This window comes from Homarus americanus, unplaced genomic scaffold (assembly GCF_018991925.1).
Source record: "Homarus americanus isolate GMGI-L3 unplaced genomic scaffold, GMGI_Hamer_2.0 scaffold55640, whole genome shotgun sequence".
Classification (NCBI taxonomy): domain Eukaryota; kingdom Metazoa; phylum Arthropoda; class Malacostraca; order Decapoda; family Nephropidae; genus Homarus; species Homarus americanus.
This window is the reverse complement of record NW_024713650.1, coordinates 976,435-991,739: the sequence shown is the minus strand read 5'-3', so window position 1 is coordinate 991,739 and position 15,305 is coordinate 976,435. Positions and strand designations below refer to the sequence as shown.

Here is a 15,305-nt window from a genome sequence, read left to right as displayed (position 1 = left end):
GTATTGTAACCAGCATTCTTTGTTCTCTAACGACCATCTGCATCGTTAAACAACCCACCGGCGGGTCGCGTGGCGGCAGCCGACCTTATATATAGGACCCACCAACTGACGGAGTTAGTTCAGTCCTCTTGTCATACAGTCCACATCCTTTGAGTGTCACTTGTTTCTTATACTTAATTTATTTGTGTTGTTCCTGTCACCACCAATGTGGTATATCTATGTGAGTACCTATTTAAGTCTCTATTTATGTCCATCAGTATTTGCTTAGATACATTTAAGTAATTCAGTGTTGTTTCACGTTAGTTAATTTCAGTGATAGTTTTTATATGTTTATGCAGTGTTAACGTAATCCAATGCTTTATTTTTTATTCTTTTGATGTTTCGATGTTTAGTATCATTTGTCTTAAAAGTTTCGATGGTGAATCAATTTGTTGTGACAGCCTACGAGGCTCTTTATTGTGTTAATATTTAATTAATTAATTTCTTAAGGGTTTGGTTTGGTTACGCCTAGAACCTGGATATTTAAGTAAATTAAGAGACCCCTGAAGATGTGAATTACACGAAAGCGCTTGGGAACTTCGTGTTTTCTTCTTTCCTTGTGGTTATCAGCATATACCTAGATCACTATAATAGAATTCTTTAATGCTGAGACAATAGTCTACTTAGCATTAAAAAATTGCATCGATGACATCATACATTACCTGTGACGTCAGAAGTAAGTTTGGACTACGCCAACAGATTACGCTATTAATGGGGTATCTGGCATCTATACGCCTACGCTCGATTCAGTTATTTTAAGTCGAACTTTCCTGTCTTCTGTCTTTGGTGTTTATGATAGTGACCAATGGTGGTGTGTGCACTTCTCATAGTTATGTCCTGGGTTCGAGTCCCAATCCTACACCCACATGGAAGGTTTTATCCAGTGTGGCACTACCAATTACAGGTTTCCTGAACGGCTATGCAGATAAATGATGAATTATATCCTAATCAATAAGTCAGCGTACAGTCTTCATATCTGAGGGTTGGTGACCACAGTTCTCCACTCTAAACGTTTTTGGGCTGGTTTTTTTTTTACCAATTCTACAAGATTTTGCATCTCTTTGAGTACCCAGTATTCAATTTCATTCATTCATCCCAGTTTTTGTCTCCCCCCTATTAACGTTTATTACACTGACAGTATCCCAAAACAAAGCAGTACGCACCTAACATGTTTCCAAGAATTACTACACCCTTTGATTCCTTTATTTATAAGTTGAAATAATAAGGGTTTGGTTAAATTAGCTTGATTATTTTCTTCGTTTTAATTGGTAGTGTTGAGGTTGTTAGGTTAGATTGGCCAGGGATGAGATTGACCCGTTATAGTACTGTACTACCGTAACTACCCCTCGCAGCCTGGCGCCATAATAACAATTCCTTCTATAACTATGAGCCAACATCTCACGCAACTCCTCCTTGATACATTGCTCTATTAAACACCAGGTATTTAATTGGACTCCCGCGTGATACGACCAATCTCCTCGGTGTCCAATTACGTAATAGCCAGTTGGTAATTGGTGGGATACTAATGCAAGTCCAGAGACGATGCTGACACACGCGGCATGACGGCCCACACCAGTAACTGCGGCACACCATGCAACCTTCTCGTTACTGTAATTGTTTGTTCTTATTCTTCTTGCTTTACTGTGTACGCAAACCCAGGACGTTGCTTCTCCGTCCTGCACTGTGTAGCTTAATTATCTGACTCCTGGAATGTGTCTAAAAACGCCCTTCTTTGGCCCCCCGCAAAAAAACAAACACTATAATAATAAAACAAATAGAAAAAAACTGGAGTTCTGGGCAACACCATATGATAACAATATACTTTGTTTTATGTTAACATATCTTATAAACCATAACCTCGCTATTTTAGTAATGTTTAGCTCATACAAAGTCTGGTCCATGATATATGCCAGAGACTGTCAGTTGATTGAAAATGTTCAAAGAAGGGCCATCCACTGCGGCACCTCAGATACCCACAAGGATTAGAAAGCCTGCAGTTGCCTAACTTATACTATATACTGGTAAGAGGTGACTTGTCTATAAGCATCTCAAAGGGCATTACTGAGTAGAATGTCCATACCCTATGGAACTGGTGGATGCCCGCCCCACCAGGGGCCACAGCTGACACGTAAGGTTGAAGAAGCCACAGGTCCAGAAAACTGTGAGGGCAAACCTTTTGGGAGGAAGAGTTGTGAAATCTTTGAACAACCTGCCAGGGAGTGTTGTGACAGCACCAAGTGTGAGCTGTTTAAGCAGATTTGACCAACACTGGAGCAGGTACAGAAACATTTTGGAGCCGGTACATGTCCAGTACTTAGCAACAGTGTGTAACAGAGACGTGACCGATCGCCCAAGAGGCTAGTAAGAGGCCGATCAGTGATGAAGATAAAGTAGACAACGTAAGGAGCGTTGCTACAAATTCTCCTCTCGTCTTTATGAGCGAATGGAAGAAATTAATTAGAAAACTGATAAGTGGCGAAAATTATAAAAAAAATACGAAATACGTATGGGGATTAAATTTCAACATGGAGAAAACATATTATGATAATCATACATCAAAACGGATTATTAACCAAGGACATACTAATTATAAGACGAGATAGAGGTAATTGATGAAGCAAGGCACACAAGCAGGAGATTACTTTACAGAAAACGTGACCAGCGGAGACTGAGGTAAAATATTTTAATTGTGATAAAAACGCCGTAGTTACTATTATGTAAAAAATAACTAATGTTTATTGTGCGTCGCGCGCGGGGGTGTGTGTGTGTGTGTGTGGGGGGGGTTATTTTTTACTTCTTTACTTTTATCTTCTTCGTTACTGATAGATATTATTTGTGTCTCTTCTTAAATAACTCTGCCAGCCTCACACGCGACCGTTCTCTCTCCTGTTCTCCATACTCACCCCCGAAATCTCCCTCCCCCCTCCTTCTCTCCCCTCCATGTTAAATTCAAATTATTGCGACATATATAATGACATCCAGCAAACAGGTTTATGTTAAAAAATAATAATAAATTAAAATAGAAATAAACACAGCCGGTTAATCCCGTGTTATTGTTATTATTCCAACTGAAAGATTAATTAAGAAATGACGATGTGCCGCCATTGAAGTCATAAATACGCCTTACGAAAAATGAATTTGAGTCGTTCATATCTAACTTTTCCGATAAGTATTATTTACGGTGTGATATTTTCTTATTGTGTGTGTGTGTGTGTGTGTGTGGAGGAGACAAGGCCCTACCACTGCCATCAAGGTCAGTTGCCATAATACTGAGGTATGCGACAGCGCCTCACACTATGTCAACAATGAACCTGTTACCAAGGCAACTCTGGTACAAGCGATGCTCTTTATTTCCCGTGTTGCATTTGTTTTGTTATTGGAAGTCAAAATAATAAATAGTGTCGATACAGCCTTGAGTATTCCACTAAATCATTCTCGTGTCAATAAACATATCTGTACAGGGGCGGATCCAGGAATATCAAAAAGGGGAGGGGTTGGGTCCAAGAACTTGAGGGTGGGGGGACATGACAAGTACAGCAAGCATACCCCATTGGATCCACCCCTGCTGTAACTCACTTAACATGAAGAATTAAACTGAGATTGTGTCCACTACCTTCCCACTCCACTCTGATCAGTTAGGAGGAGAAAACTATGAGAAGACCCTCAGAGATTTTTTTTTACACTGGAGAATAAGTTTAATATCTTACCAGGCAGAGATATAGTGAAGTATAAAGTAAAAGAGTTTCTCCTTACTGTGATATTTTATAATTCTGGTGTCGAGAAAATTGCTAACCTCTCGTGATCATTATATCAATTACTCTGCTTAAGAATTATTAGTTCAATTTGTTTAACAGTATAATTTGCATGCCTTCACAACGTATAAACGCCACCAGCTTAGGAACAGCCGACATACTTACATTCCTGTGTAATTTGAGAATATTTAAAAAGCTATTTGAGATAATAATAGTAATAAGGTCTTGAGCATTTACAATATATATCAAATTCTTGGAATATATATAAGAGGAAGATGTAGTGGGCGAGTAAGGTGTCCAACAGAGGGCGTGGAATGGGAGGAATAATGGGGAATCTTACCTTCTAGAACCGATTTTAAGCTATACTGAACTACACCGATTTAGCTCAGATTTAGCTGATTCCTGTCATAATCTGATCGTCATATATTACTTCCCCGATTCAACTTCTTTCCTACTTTCCCGATTTAGTTACTTTCCTACGATTTAATTCACTCTATTGTACTTACCGTCGACAGGTGACATGGTATGGCGCCAAACATATCAATCAGCTGCTGGCAGGGCTCGTGGAAGGAGGCAGAAACGACATTACTGACCCAAGCGATTACCAATTTCTTGACACTATTTCATCCTTTCAATCATAATATACTTGATGAAAATTTAATATGGGAGAAAATTGGGTAACTGGTAATATACCTTGATAACTGGAGTAATCAATATGTGTATAACGTGTACATTTAGGATGGGGCCTTTCCTATACATTCAAGTATTACTGCAAAGGGAATCCAGTTCAGCCCCTCCTCTCTGGCCACGGGGGGGGGGGTCAGGAGAGGAGGGTTTTAGCGCAATCTGATTAAGAGAGAGAGAGAGAGAGAGATAGGGGGTACACAGTCTCTCTCTGTTATGGCTAAAGTGACCTTGAACGATCAGCTGATGTCATCATAAACAATAGGATCCAATTCCATTATCACGGGCGCTCTTTTTTACAGCCTCTATCCCCAGCCCCCTCCTCCTCCTCCCCGTCACCCTTCTCCTCCTCCTCCTCCCCTACCTCCTCCTCCCCCCCCTACCTCCCACCTCGTCTATATTAACAATGTTTCTCTCACGCGAATCCCGACCCAGTGTGACGGAGATGCGGCCACTAATCTTATCTACCACGCCAACCAATCCTGCCGCGCCTGTCTGCCTGTCTGCTTGTCACCTCATTTGTTCCCCAGGAGACACAACCAACTCGTTTTAGTCATCAACCTCTTACCCAACCTTACCCCACGATGACCTATGAGTGTAGAAATAGGTCAGCTTGGGTTAGGTTAGATTAGGTTAAGTTTGGTTAGGTTAGATTAGGGTTTAAATCATACTTGACGTAATGAAGGCTTTGTAGTTTATGCTAGGTTACGTTAGGTTTGGTTAGGTTAGGTTATCTCGTATACTGGCCTTGTTCCAATAGACATAGGGTGATGTTTGTGTGTTCTGGAGCGGAGGACTATTACAATTTTCCTGTACCTCTGAGGAAAAGAAAGTCTTCCTACCCCTCACATCCCGTCTACTCCCCTCTCTTTTCTACTCCTTATTTCCCCTACCACACTCCCATCAACCCCACACCCCACACTTCCATCAAATCCCCACACCCTCATCAACCCCCACACCCCTCATCAAACCCCACACTCCACACCCTCATCAACCCCACACCCTCATCAATCCCCACACCCCACCCCCATCTACCCACGCCATATTTTACACGGGGCAGCTATTCAAGATCCTACCTGGGCAAACAAAAAGACTCGCATCACGCGTCGCCTTTGATGCTAGATGGACCGGACACTGCCTGTGAATAGCGAACGACGCCATAATCGACCCTCTGAGAAGCGCCTGCAGTTTAACGCAACCAATTCTTTACCGGCACAGACTAAGCTTGAGAACCTGTGCATCATATAGGCTTTAATATGGGAGACTAAGCTTGAGACCGGTACATCATACTCTTAAGACTTCTGCATCCTACGCTTTCATAGGAGATAAGGCAGACTAAGCTTAAGACCTCTCCATTTTAAGCTTTAATAGGACATCCTAAGTTTAAAACCTCTCTACCCTAAGCTTTTATAGGACAGACTAAGCTTCAGTAATCATCGCTTGGGTTGATTAAATACAGGGTGTAATGGTTGTCTTTATTGTGATAACTTTGGAGCCCTGTATAGATTATCTACACCAGCTTATTTCACCTGAAGATTAACCACCCCAACGCTAACTTAACCTCTCTCTCTCTCTCTCTCTCTCTCTCTCTCTCTCTCTCTTGCCCATTTTTATCAAAATTTCCTCACCATTTCTGTCGTTTATCAATAATTTCCTTAACATTAATTCCATATATTTCAAAATCTTCTCTTTGTTTTTTTCAAGTTCATTTTTATCATCATTTTCCTCTGCCTCCGAAAGCGGCCAAGTGAGAGAGAGAGAGAGAGAGAGTCAATTACAGTCTCAGGAAGGTCAACAGTAATAATTCTGTCACGTTTAAACACTGAGGAGGAGGAGGAGAAGGAGGAGGCTTGGTGGTCATGTTTACATCTGATGGAGTTCTTAGCTCCTCCTGTAGGGCCGTGAACTCCTCCTGTAGGACCGTGAGCTCCTCCTGTCGGGCCGTGAGCTCCTCCTGTCGGGCCGTGAGCTCCTCCTGTCGGGCCGTGAACTCCTCCTGTAGGGCCGTGAACTCCCAGGACAAGCCCTAAATAAACACACCCCCTCCCCTCCCCCTCCTCCAGGACGTAATCTGGCTATGTACCTTATAAATCAGGGCAGCAGTCATTGTGGCGGCCATCGCTCACCACCCCGGCCACACGCAGAGGCCCTCACCCGCCTCCTGCATCTTACTCCCTTACCTAACAAATTGTAGCCGCAGGAGTAGTAGCAATGGCGTTGGGAAATACATGTAGCACCCACAAACACACATACACACACATATACACACATACACACACTGTCGAATCCTACACGGGCTCCAAATTGCAATCCTCGGACAAATGAAAGCCGTGCTGGCAGTTACATGCTATTGCAATTAAATACATGGCCCCCCTAATGGTTCCCGACTCGTCACGAAGGTAGCCATCTCCATCACACACACCCACACACACGCACATCCCTCTCTCTCTCCCACCTCTGATACACCTCCCCCTTCCCCTCACCTCTGTCCCACCCTCCCCTACCATTCCCTGTTATCGTTGGTGGCCATAAAAGGGGATGGAGAAGAGGTAGGAGGGTCACACGGGTCGCTGGTGGCCGTGTGTGTGGTGAGGTGAGGGTACAGAGTGTGGGTGTGACTCTCTCGCGCCTCATCAGCTCACCAGTGTGTCGGGACCACTCCTGACGGCTGCACGTATTCTCTGTGCTCTTCTGCGCCACCGTCCGTCTGCCATTCGGGGTCGTCGCTTACCCCCCCCCCTCTCCTACAGTGCCAAGACCTTATATAAAACCCTCCTAACGCGAAACACTCCGTCAGCGCCTTCGTGTAGTTCCCCCCCCCCCTCCATGCCATCTCAAATAACTCAGTGTTTTGAAAGTACACGAATTTTATTTTATTATTTTTTGAGTTGGAATACAAGTTTTGCTGGACAACATAACCTCCTGTGACGTAGGTGTTGCGTGTTGATGTGTTTCTCTCCTGTTTGTTATACATAGTGAGGAAGAAGAGAAGGAGTGTTGTTGGGGCGTATATTGAATGTGTTTTGTGTTGCATGGAGTGTTAGGGGGAGCAGAAAGAGATTATCATGTGTGTGTGTGTGTGTGTGTGTGTGTGTTGACAACCCCTCTCCCAGTCAGTTAGTTAATAAGTTAAAACCCTTCCTTACATCACCACTTGATCATTATATATCACACATCATCACTTATAACACTCATCATACTCTAGTTAAATAATCATCATACTTCACCCATAGAACATTATATCATACCTGTGGTCATCATACTCGACTGTTGAAACGTCATGCTGGTCTTAGAGTCTAATGATGTAGTTATCTTTCCTTGTGTGTGTGTGTTTCAAGGTCGTGTTGGTAGCTTTTGTTTTGATGGTGATTGGGATTATTTACTGTTTGTGTTGTGGTGTTTATAAAGGGTTGTGTTGTGGTGTTTATAAAGGGTTGTGTTGTGGTGTTGATAAAGGGTTGTGTTGTGGTGTTGATAAAGGGTTGTGTTGTGGTGTTTATAAAGGGTTGTGTTGTGGTGTTTATAAAGGGTTGTGTTGTGGTGTTTATAAAGGGTTGTGTTGTGGTGTTTATAAAGGGTTGTGTTGTGGTGTTTATAAAGGGTTGTGTTGTGGTGTTTATAAAGGGTTGTGTTGTGGTGTTTATAAAGGGTTGTGTTGTGGCGTTCTATTTATGTTTACTACCCGTGTTTGGTTTAGGTACCTAGGATTAACCCCTAATAACTTATCCCTGCTAGGATTATTCTGACATCCTAGCAATTATATACTAGTTATGACTAATCCAAGATTTTATATACTTGCTGTGACTGACACTAGCATCCTAGCTGTTGTATTCTAGGTGTGAGTAGTCCTAGCATTATCCTAGCAACTGTCTACTATGAGCTAGGATTATTTTATGACTTAGGGTTATATTGTGAATCAGGATTAACAGTCTAACCCTAACCTAATGCCACTCCACTTTCTGATTCCCCCAATGATTCGGTTGCAATTTATTTATGATTCAAGACTTAAGTGTTATCCTATGAATTATTTAATCTACGTCGAATCATCTGTACCCCACCAAAAGGTTATGATTCGGTTAGGATTCGGTTAGGATTCAACTATGATTCGGCTGTGATTCATATTATCCTCCCCCCCCCCCACTACCAGCTTATCATAGATCTATAACTATGATTTAGGTGTTTGATTCTACTGTTGTGATTCAGCTATGATTCGGACTCAATTCGGCTATGATTCACACACCTTCCCCTTCTCGCCTCACCCACCCGTACTGTCATTACTGGGCTGTGATTATAACCCAGGGCCCCTTACTAATACCCGGCGTCTGTGATATAAAAAGCTTTCACAGATCTTCTTACAGTCTGATGGGTACCAAGTTCTGATGGGCCCCAAGTTCTGATGGGCCCCAAGTCCTGATGAGTTGTTAAGGAGATGACAGTGTTATATGCAAAACCTCCATATAACGAACTGTACGGTAGAGGATAATCCGTTAAATCGAAGTTCGTTATATGGAGGTTTCACTGATAACGAACTGTAGGGAAGAGGGTAGTCCATTAAATCGAAGTCCGTTATATTAAGCTTTCACTGTATTCTTAATTTCTGATGAATTTTTCGTTATCCGGTTAATTGAGAGTTGTGCCCCGTTTATCCGCAAATCGGTTAATTTTTTCAATGTTGTCTTACCCTGTCCGGATAACCGAGGTAAATTCGCTTTTGTTCGTAATGTGTTCATTTTTTCTTGTACTGTCCGGTTAAGCGAGAGATATTGTGTTGTTATTTGTGATATGGATAACTTTTCTTCTCTCTCTCTCTCTCTCTCTCTCTCGTAACATCATGTGAAATATATAATCAATATCTCAGTAAAAAAAAACACACAATTTTAAGTATTCTCAAAAACTTGTTTCCAGAGTGACCTAACTTGAACCCGAGTGTCAAATAAGGTCAAGGACTGGTCGTAAATGTGTGTGGGCTCAACACTTAATGACCCCTGGTGACCTAGCGCACCTGTTGACCTCCCTTGATTACCTAGAACACCCGGTGACCTGATTTGATTACCTAGAACACCTAGTGACCTGATATGATGACTTTGAACACCTGGTGATCTGGCCAAATGATTCAGAACACCTGATGACCCACCCTAATGACCTTGAATCCAATGGGGTGACTCCCTGATGAGGCTGGCGTCAGGATGAGGTACGGAGAGGGCGAGGATCTGGACGAGGTCAGCTTAGGTCGCGGAGGGGAAGAGGTCAAAGTGGCAGACGGACCCATCTACTACCGGGTTAACGATGACAACACTGGCCCGGAGCTCTTTATGGAGGTGAGTGGCAACCCTGTTTTTGTTGACATCCTTACACACGCAATCCCTTCACCCTACTTGACCTCTTCTGACGCCTTCGAATCATATGTTTAGAATCTTTGTTGACCGTTTATGATATCTTTATATTTTTTGACTGTTTCTAGCATTTATATTTTAGTTTTGACAGTTTGTGGCATTTTTATTTTTTTTCTTACGTTTATATTTTGTTTCAGGCGTTTATATTTTGTTTCAGGCGTTTATATTTTGTTTCTGACTTTTATAATTTGTTTCTGTCGTTTATATTTTGCTGTTTACGGCTTCTGACCTGTTGATCTTTTCCTAATTACTCACACGTATAGAAATAATGTAGAACTTACTTTTAACATTATTTATACCTTTACAATGTTGAAATGGTACCACGTATTTAGTTCACCTTTATAAACACACACATTAAGGTGATTTTGTACTTAAGGTTAATCCATCATACTCAAGTGGTTAAGCCATCATACTCAAGTGGTTAAGCCATCATACTCAAGGAAAGAGGCGTATGATGGCATAGTCTTGACCTGGCTTAGTCTTGACCTTGATTATTTACCGTTGTTTGTATACCTGCACAGTCTATATACACGCTGGGTCAATGTATACGATGATTTTATTGAACGTACCTGTCTGTTTACCTGTCTGTCTGTCTATCGCTCTCTCTCCCGGTATGAATGTATCTCTCTCTCTCTCTCTCTCTCTCTCTCTCTCTCTCTCTGTATGTCTACCTACTAAGACATGGTCACTGCGTCACTCTCTACGTCTCGTGTCTCATCCTTAAACACGAAAAAATAGTAATATAAATAAAACAAAAGAAGACAGCCATGCGGAACTATACCACCAACAGAGTAGTTCCTTAGCGAGCGACGACTCACAAAAAAAAATAAAAAATAAAGCGCGGGAAATGATGTTGTGTCACGTGACGTGTTGCAGTAATGGCGCCAAACACCGCGAGGGTCAAGTGAACCACTATATTGTCTGTCTCCTAAACGGTTTCATTATTATTCTATTTTGTTTTGGTTCTCTTATTCGTAATTCATTTGTTTTGTTTTTTGTTTTCGGGGGTGGGGGAGATTTTTTCTTTGGTTTGTGGTTATTTTATAATTTTTTTTTAACCTAATCTAAACTAAACCTAACCTAACCTAACCTAACAGAGAGACAGGATCGACAACAATACTCTTGCTCCTAGTTGCGAGCAGGGGAAGAATAGCCACAAATAGCGACCATTAGGCTAGTGTTGGTATTGTTAGCGTGAAGGAATAGATGATAAGGTTTTAGACTGGCCAATGTGTCTCTTAGTCCATTAGCCTATTGTATCTGTGGTGGTAGTGGTGATAGTGGTGAAGGTAGTGGTGGTGGGGGTGATAGTGGTGGTGGTGATAGTGGTAGTGGGGATACTGGTGGTGGTGATAGTGGGGATACAGGTGGTGGTGATAGTGGTGGTAGTGGTTGTGGTGGTGGTGGTTGTGGTGGTGGTGGTTGTGGTGATGGTAGTAATGGTGGTGGTTGTGGTGATGGTAGTTGTGGTGGGGATACTGGTGGTGGTGGTGATAGTGGTAGTGGTGGTGATCATTTTGTCCAGCTTTAGTTTTATAGTTAGTGTTGTGGTAATGTTACGCGGTCACTCTTGGTCTTGGTTGCTGATCCTGGCTGTCTCCGTAACGCAGCGCTAGAGTAACCACTAAGAAATTAATGCTGCCTCCAATACTGACGTCATGAACCACCTGATTGCCTGGGGTGAGGATTCGTTACTATTCTTAACACGTCTTTTTAACCTTTCGTATTGACCTTGACCTCGATCTTGACCTTGAATTAAATACTATAAAAAACTTAGACATGTCATTCTGAGGCTTTGATCAACTGACATGCAAACTTTTAACTGAAATCGGTTCATTAATTCTGAGATATTATTGGTTTAAATACATGGTTCTATTCATACCAGAGTTATATCTGTGGTATTTTGCCCCCGACTGTGATTTTAACCGTGGGAGGATTATAACCATGAGTAGGATTATAACCATGAGTAGGATTATCACCATAGGAAGGATTATCACCATGGCTAAGGATTATCACCAAACATCAGTGTCACCTCGTCTTTGATTATTATCTTCAAGATTATTTAAAAAAAACAACAACAAAACTTTCATTGAATTTTATGCAACGTTCTTAAGGTGCAGTATATGATAGCAACACACGCACAGCCACGCATATAAGAAACCTGTTTTCATTCATTACTGGGAAGACCTCCTCCGCTGTGCCACTGTAAACACGAGAGTTAGTGATCGTTCGTTGTGTGAGTAGTTATCGTTTATGTGACGGTTACTCAAGATAACTATACGATCTACAAGGACGTACTTTATTAATACTTGAGAGGTTAGGTGAGGTTATCCTTTGCCTTACTCAAGTGTCTTAGGGTTGAGGAGGTCTTGGGGGCATTGTTTGTGTTGGTGAAGGTTATTGATCTAATTTTGCTTATAGTTTAGTGATGATTATTGTGATGTGTGGTATTATTGGCTCCCTTCTCCCTCTTCCTTCTTCCTTCTCCCTCTTCCTTCTCCCTTCTTCCTTCTCCCCCTCCCTCCTTCTTTTTCTCCTTCCCTCCTTTCTCTCCTCTCTCCCTCCCCAAATCCTTTCTCCCTCTCTCTTTCCTCCTCCCCTCCCCCCCCCCCTCCTGGAATTACCTATATCACCAAAATCTGTCACATTTCACCAAAATCGCTCATAAAACCCCAAATCCGTCACAGTTCGCCTTCTTAGTAAACAATAAACGCCATTTAGCAATATTGAGGCTGGGTGAGGGCGTCAGGGTCTGAAGGATGAGATAAATTCGGTGGGTTATGGGTCCCTGGCATGAAGTCCCTGTGAATTTAATAACTATTTAATGCACTGTGTTTAAGCTGCTTATTCGTGGGAGTTATTTTTAAACGTTGGTAATATTTAAAGCAATGACGTAATAATAATAATATGGTTCTGTACATTATAACTATATTTTGATAAGCCGAAGTCGCTTCCATACCAACACATTCAAACAAGTTCAGTGCTTTGTTTACAAATTTATAGAACAACAACAACAAAAGCAAACAATAAATAAGCAACAACTCATCCCTTTCTTTAACCAACTATCAGAACTCACACTCTAAAAAAATTACCCTCATCAATTTATAAAACATATAAATTAATTTCTATTTGCCTCAAGAAGTCCCCCTGACTCGTGATTATTTTCTCGTATAAACAGATGACAAAATTGCGTGTGAAAATTCATCAGGGGAAAATGACAACCCTGACAGCCATTGGGTGAATTCGGGTTACCAACATGGCCACTTTTCCCGATAATCAGTAGAAGGTTTATATGTGGAGGGTAACAATTATCTTATTCAGTGTCAGCCAGGAGGCGGTCGAGGGAGGCGGGGGTAGGGGTGTGGTGATGACAAAAAGAACAAAGTCTGCATGATACACCTCCAGTTAGTAATTATTCATATTTCTTCGTTAAATTTTCACTTTTTAAAGATCTAATTTTGTTTTAATCTTGTATTTTATTGAGACTTTATCTTTATATGTTGATTTTTGTAGCGCTGTTTATTAAGTGAATTTTAGTTCCTTTAAAATTGTTATAGTTAGGTTAGGTAATCTACACCCCACCCCCCCCCCCACCCCCCACACACACTACACAGACAAGCAATACGTACCAAATCAAACGAAGGCTTATGATTGGCTAACACGCTAACCAATGAAAAACCCGGGAAATATTACCCCCAGGTGTGTATAATTAAAAAAAATTAACATCAGTGACTACGACGTGAGATTAACATTACCTGTTAATTTAGCAAACATAACACAGGTGATTAATTAGTTTTAACGTTAAGGTTAGAGGGATATATAATTTATAGGCACAGGTGATTTATTTATTGTTTGTACGTCTGTCTGGCAGTGTGGTTAGGTTAGGGTTGGTTGGGTAGGGTAGGATTGGTTAGGTTAGGGTTGGTTGGGTAGGGTAGGATTGGTTAGGTTAGGGTTGGTTGGGTAGGGTAGGATTGGTTAGGTTAGGGTTGGTTGGGTAGGGTAGGATTGGTTAGGTTAGGGTTGGTTGGGTAGGGTAGGATTGGTTAGGTTAGGGTTGGTTGGGTAGGGTAGGATTGGTTAGGTTAGGGTTGGTTGGGTAGGGTAGGATTGGTTAGATTTAGGTTAGGATAAGGGTGTTTAATCTTCAGCTGACACATTGAACGATAACTACTGACACATTGAACGATAACTAATGAAAGAGAAAGGGATGAATGGATTAATATAAGCAGGAGAGGTAAAGGAAGGGGAGAAGGATAGCGAACGAATAAAAATGTGGAAAAGAAGAAGAGAGAGAGAGAGAGAGAGAGAGTACACCCATATTAAGATACCGGACCCCACTATCTATGTTGGTCAGGGGAGGGGGAGGGGTGTTAGTAGGTAGGGTCTTTCACCACAGTTCAGCAATTATTGATCAAATGAACACACGCACCTTGGTCATGTGTGTGTGTGTGTGTGTGTGTGTGTGTTCTTATAGCGATCAGTAGGTGGTCGTATGGCCTGGGTGAGGTTATAGTGTCTTATAGTAATTCATAGACGAGGGATCTCAGGTGGTAGCAGGAGACGGTGAACGAGGATGGTGTAGTAACTTCATCCCAAACTGACAGATGAGGTCATGGTTAGGTTAGGGTGGGTTAGATTAGGTTATTGTAGTGATCGTCTCTTGATATATGTGAGAGGAGTGAGAGGAGTCTTACAGGTCATCTTCATCACTCAGGAGAAGACCAGGAAGCAGAGGTCACAGTAGGAATGTTATGTAAACACCCAAGACCTGAGGTGAGGAAACTATGAAGGGGGACGGAGGAGGTGGTAACGATACCAGCAGGATCTGAAGGTTGAACTGACGGAGGAGAGGTCTTGGTATGGTTGACGGTGATATGGTTGACGGTGATATGGTTGACGGTGATATGGTTGACGGTGATATGGTTGACGGTGATATGGTTGACGGTGATATGGTTGACGGTGATATGGTTGACGGTGATATGGTTGACGGTGATATGGTTGACGGTGATATGGTTGACGGTGATATGGTTGTCGGTGATATGGTTGACGGTGATATGGTTGTCGGTGATATGGTTGACGGTGATATGGTTGACGGTGATATGGTTGACGGTGTTATGGTTGACGGTGATATGGTTGTCGGTGGTGTGGTTGACGGTGATGTGGTTGATGGTGGTGTGGTTGATGGTGGTGTGGTTGATGGTGGTGTGGTTGTCGGTGATATGGTTGACGGTGATGTGATTGATGGTGGTGTGGTTGATGGTGGTGTGGTTGATGGTGGTGTGGTTGATGGTGGTGTCGATGGCGTAAATATCAAAGGTAAAAAAAACATAATTTGTTCTTATAATGAAAACAAACGCGACTATAAACGACCCTTGTATAGTGTGTGTTAGTAACGTAGTTTAGTTCACCATCCATAACTTCCGTAGAAATTTTG

The 15,305-nt window shown here is 42.0% G+C and overlaps 1 protein-coding gene across 2 annotated transcripts in view; it reads left to right on the top strand.

The window, feature by feature from the left end:
* Window positions 1-7,027: 7,027 nt before the first annotated feature.
* LOC121872596 (probable tubulin polyglutamylase TTLL2) overlaps window positions 7,028-15,305 on the top strand; it is a 22,096-nt gene continuing 13,818 nt past the window's right edge. The window contains exons 1-2 of one of the 2 annotated variants that reach the window (XM_042375458.1): window positions 7,028-7,068; window positions 9,381-9,793. In XM_042375458.1, the coding sequence (XP_042231392.1) occupies window positions 9,662-9,793 (132 nt within the window). In that variant the 5' untranslated portion in view covers window positions 7,028-7,068; window positions 9,381-9,661. The other variant, XM_042375449.1, reaches the window with a different exon arrangement.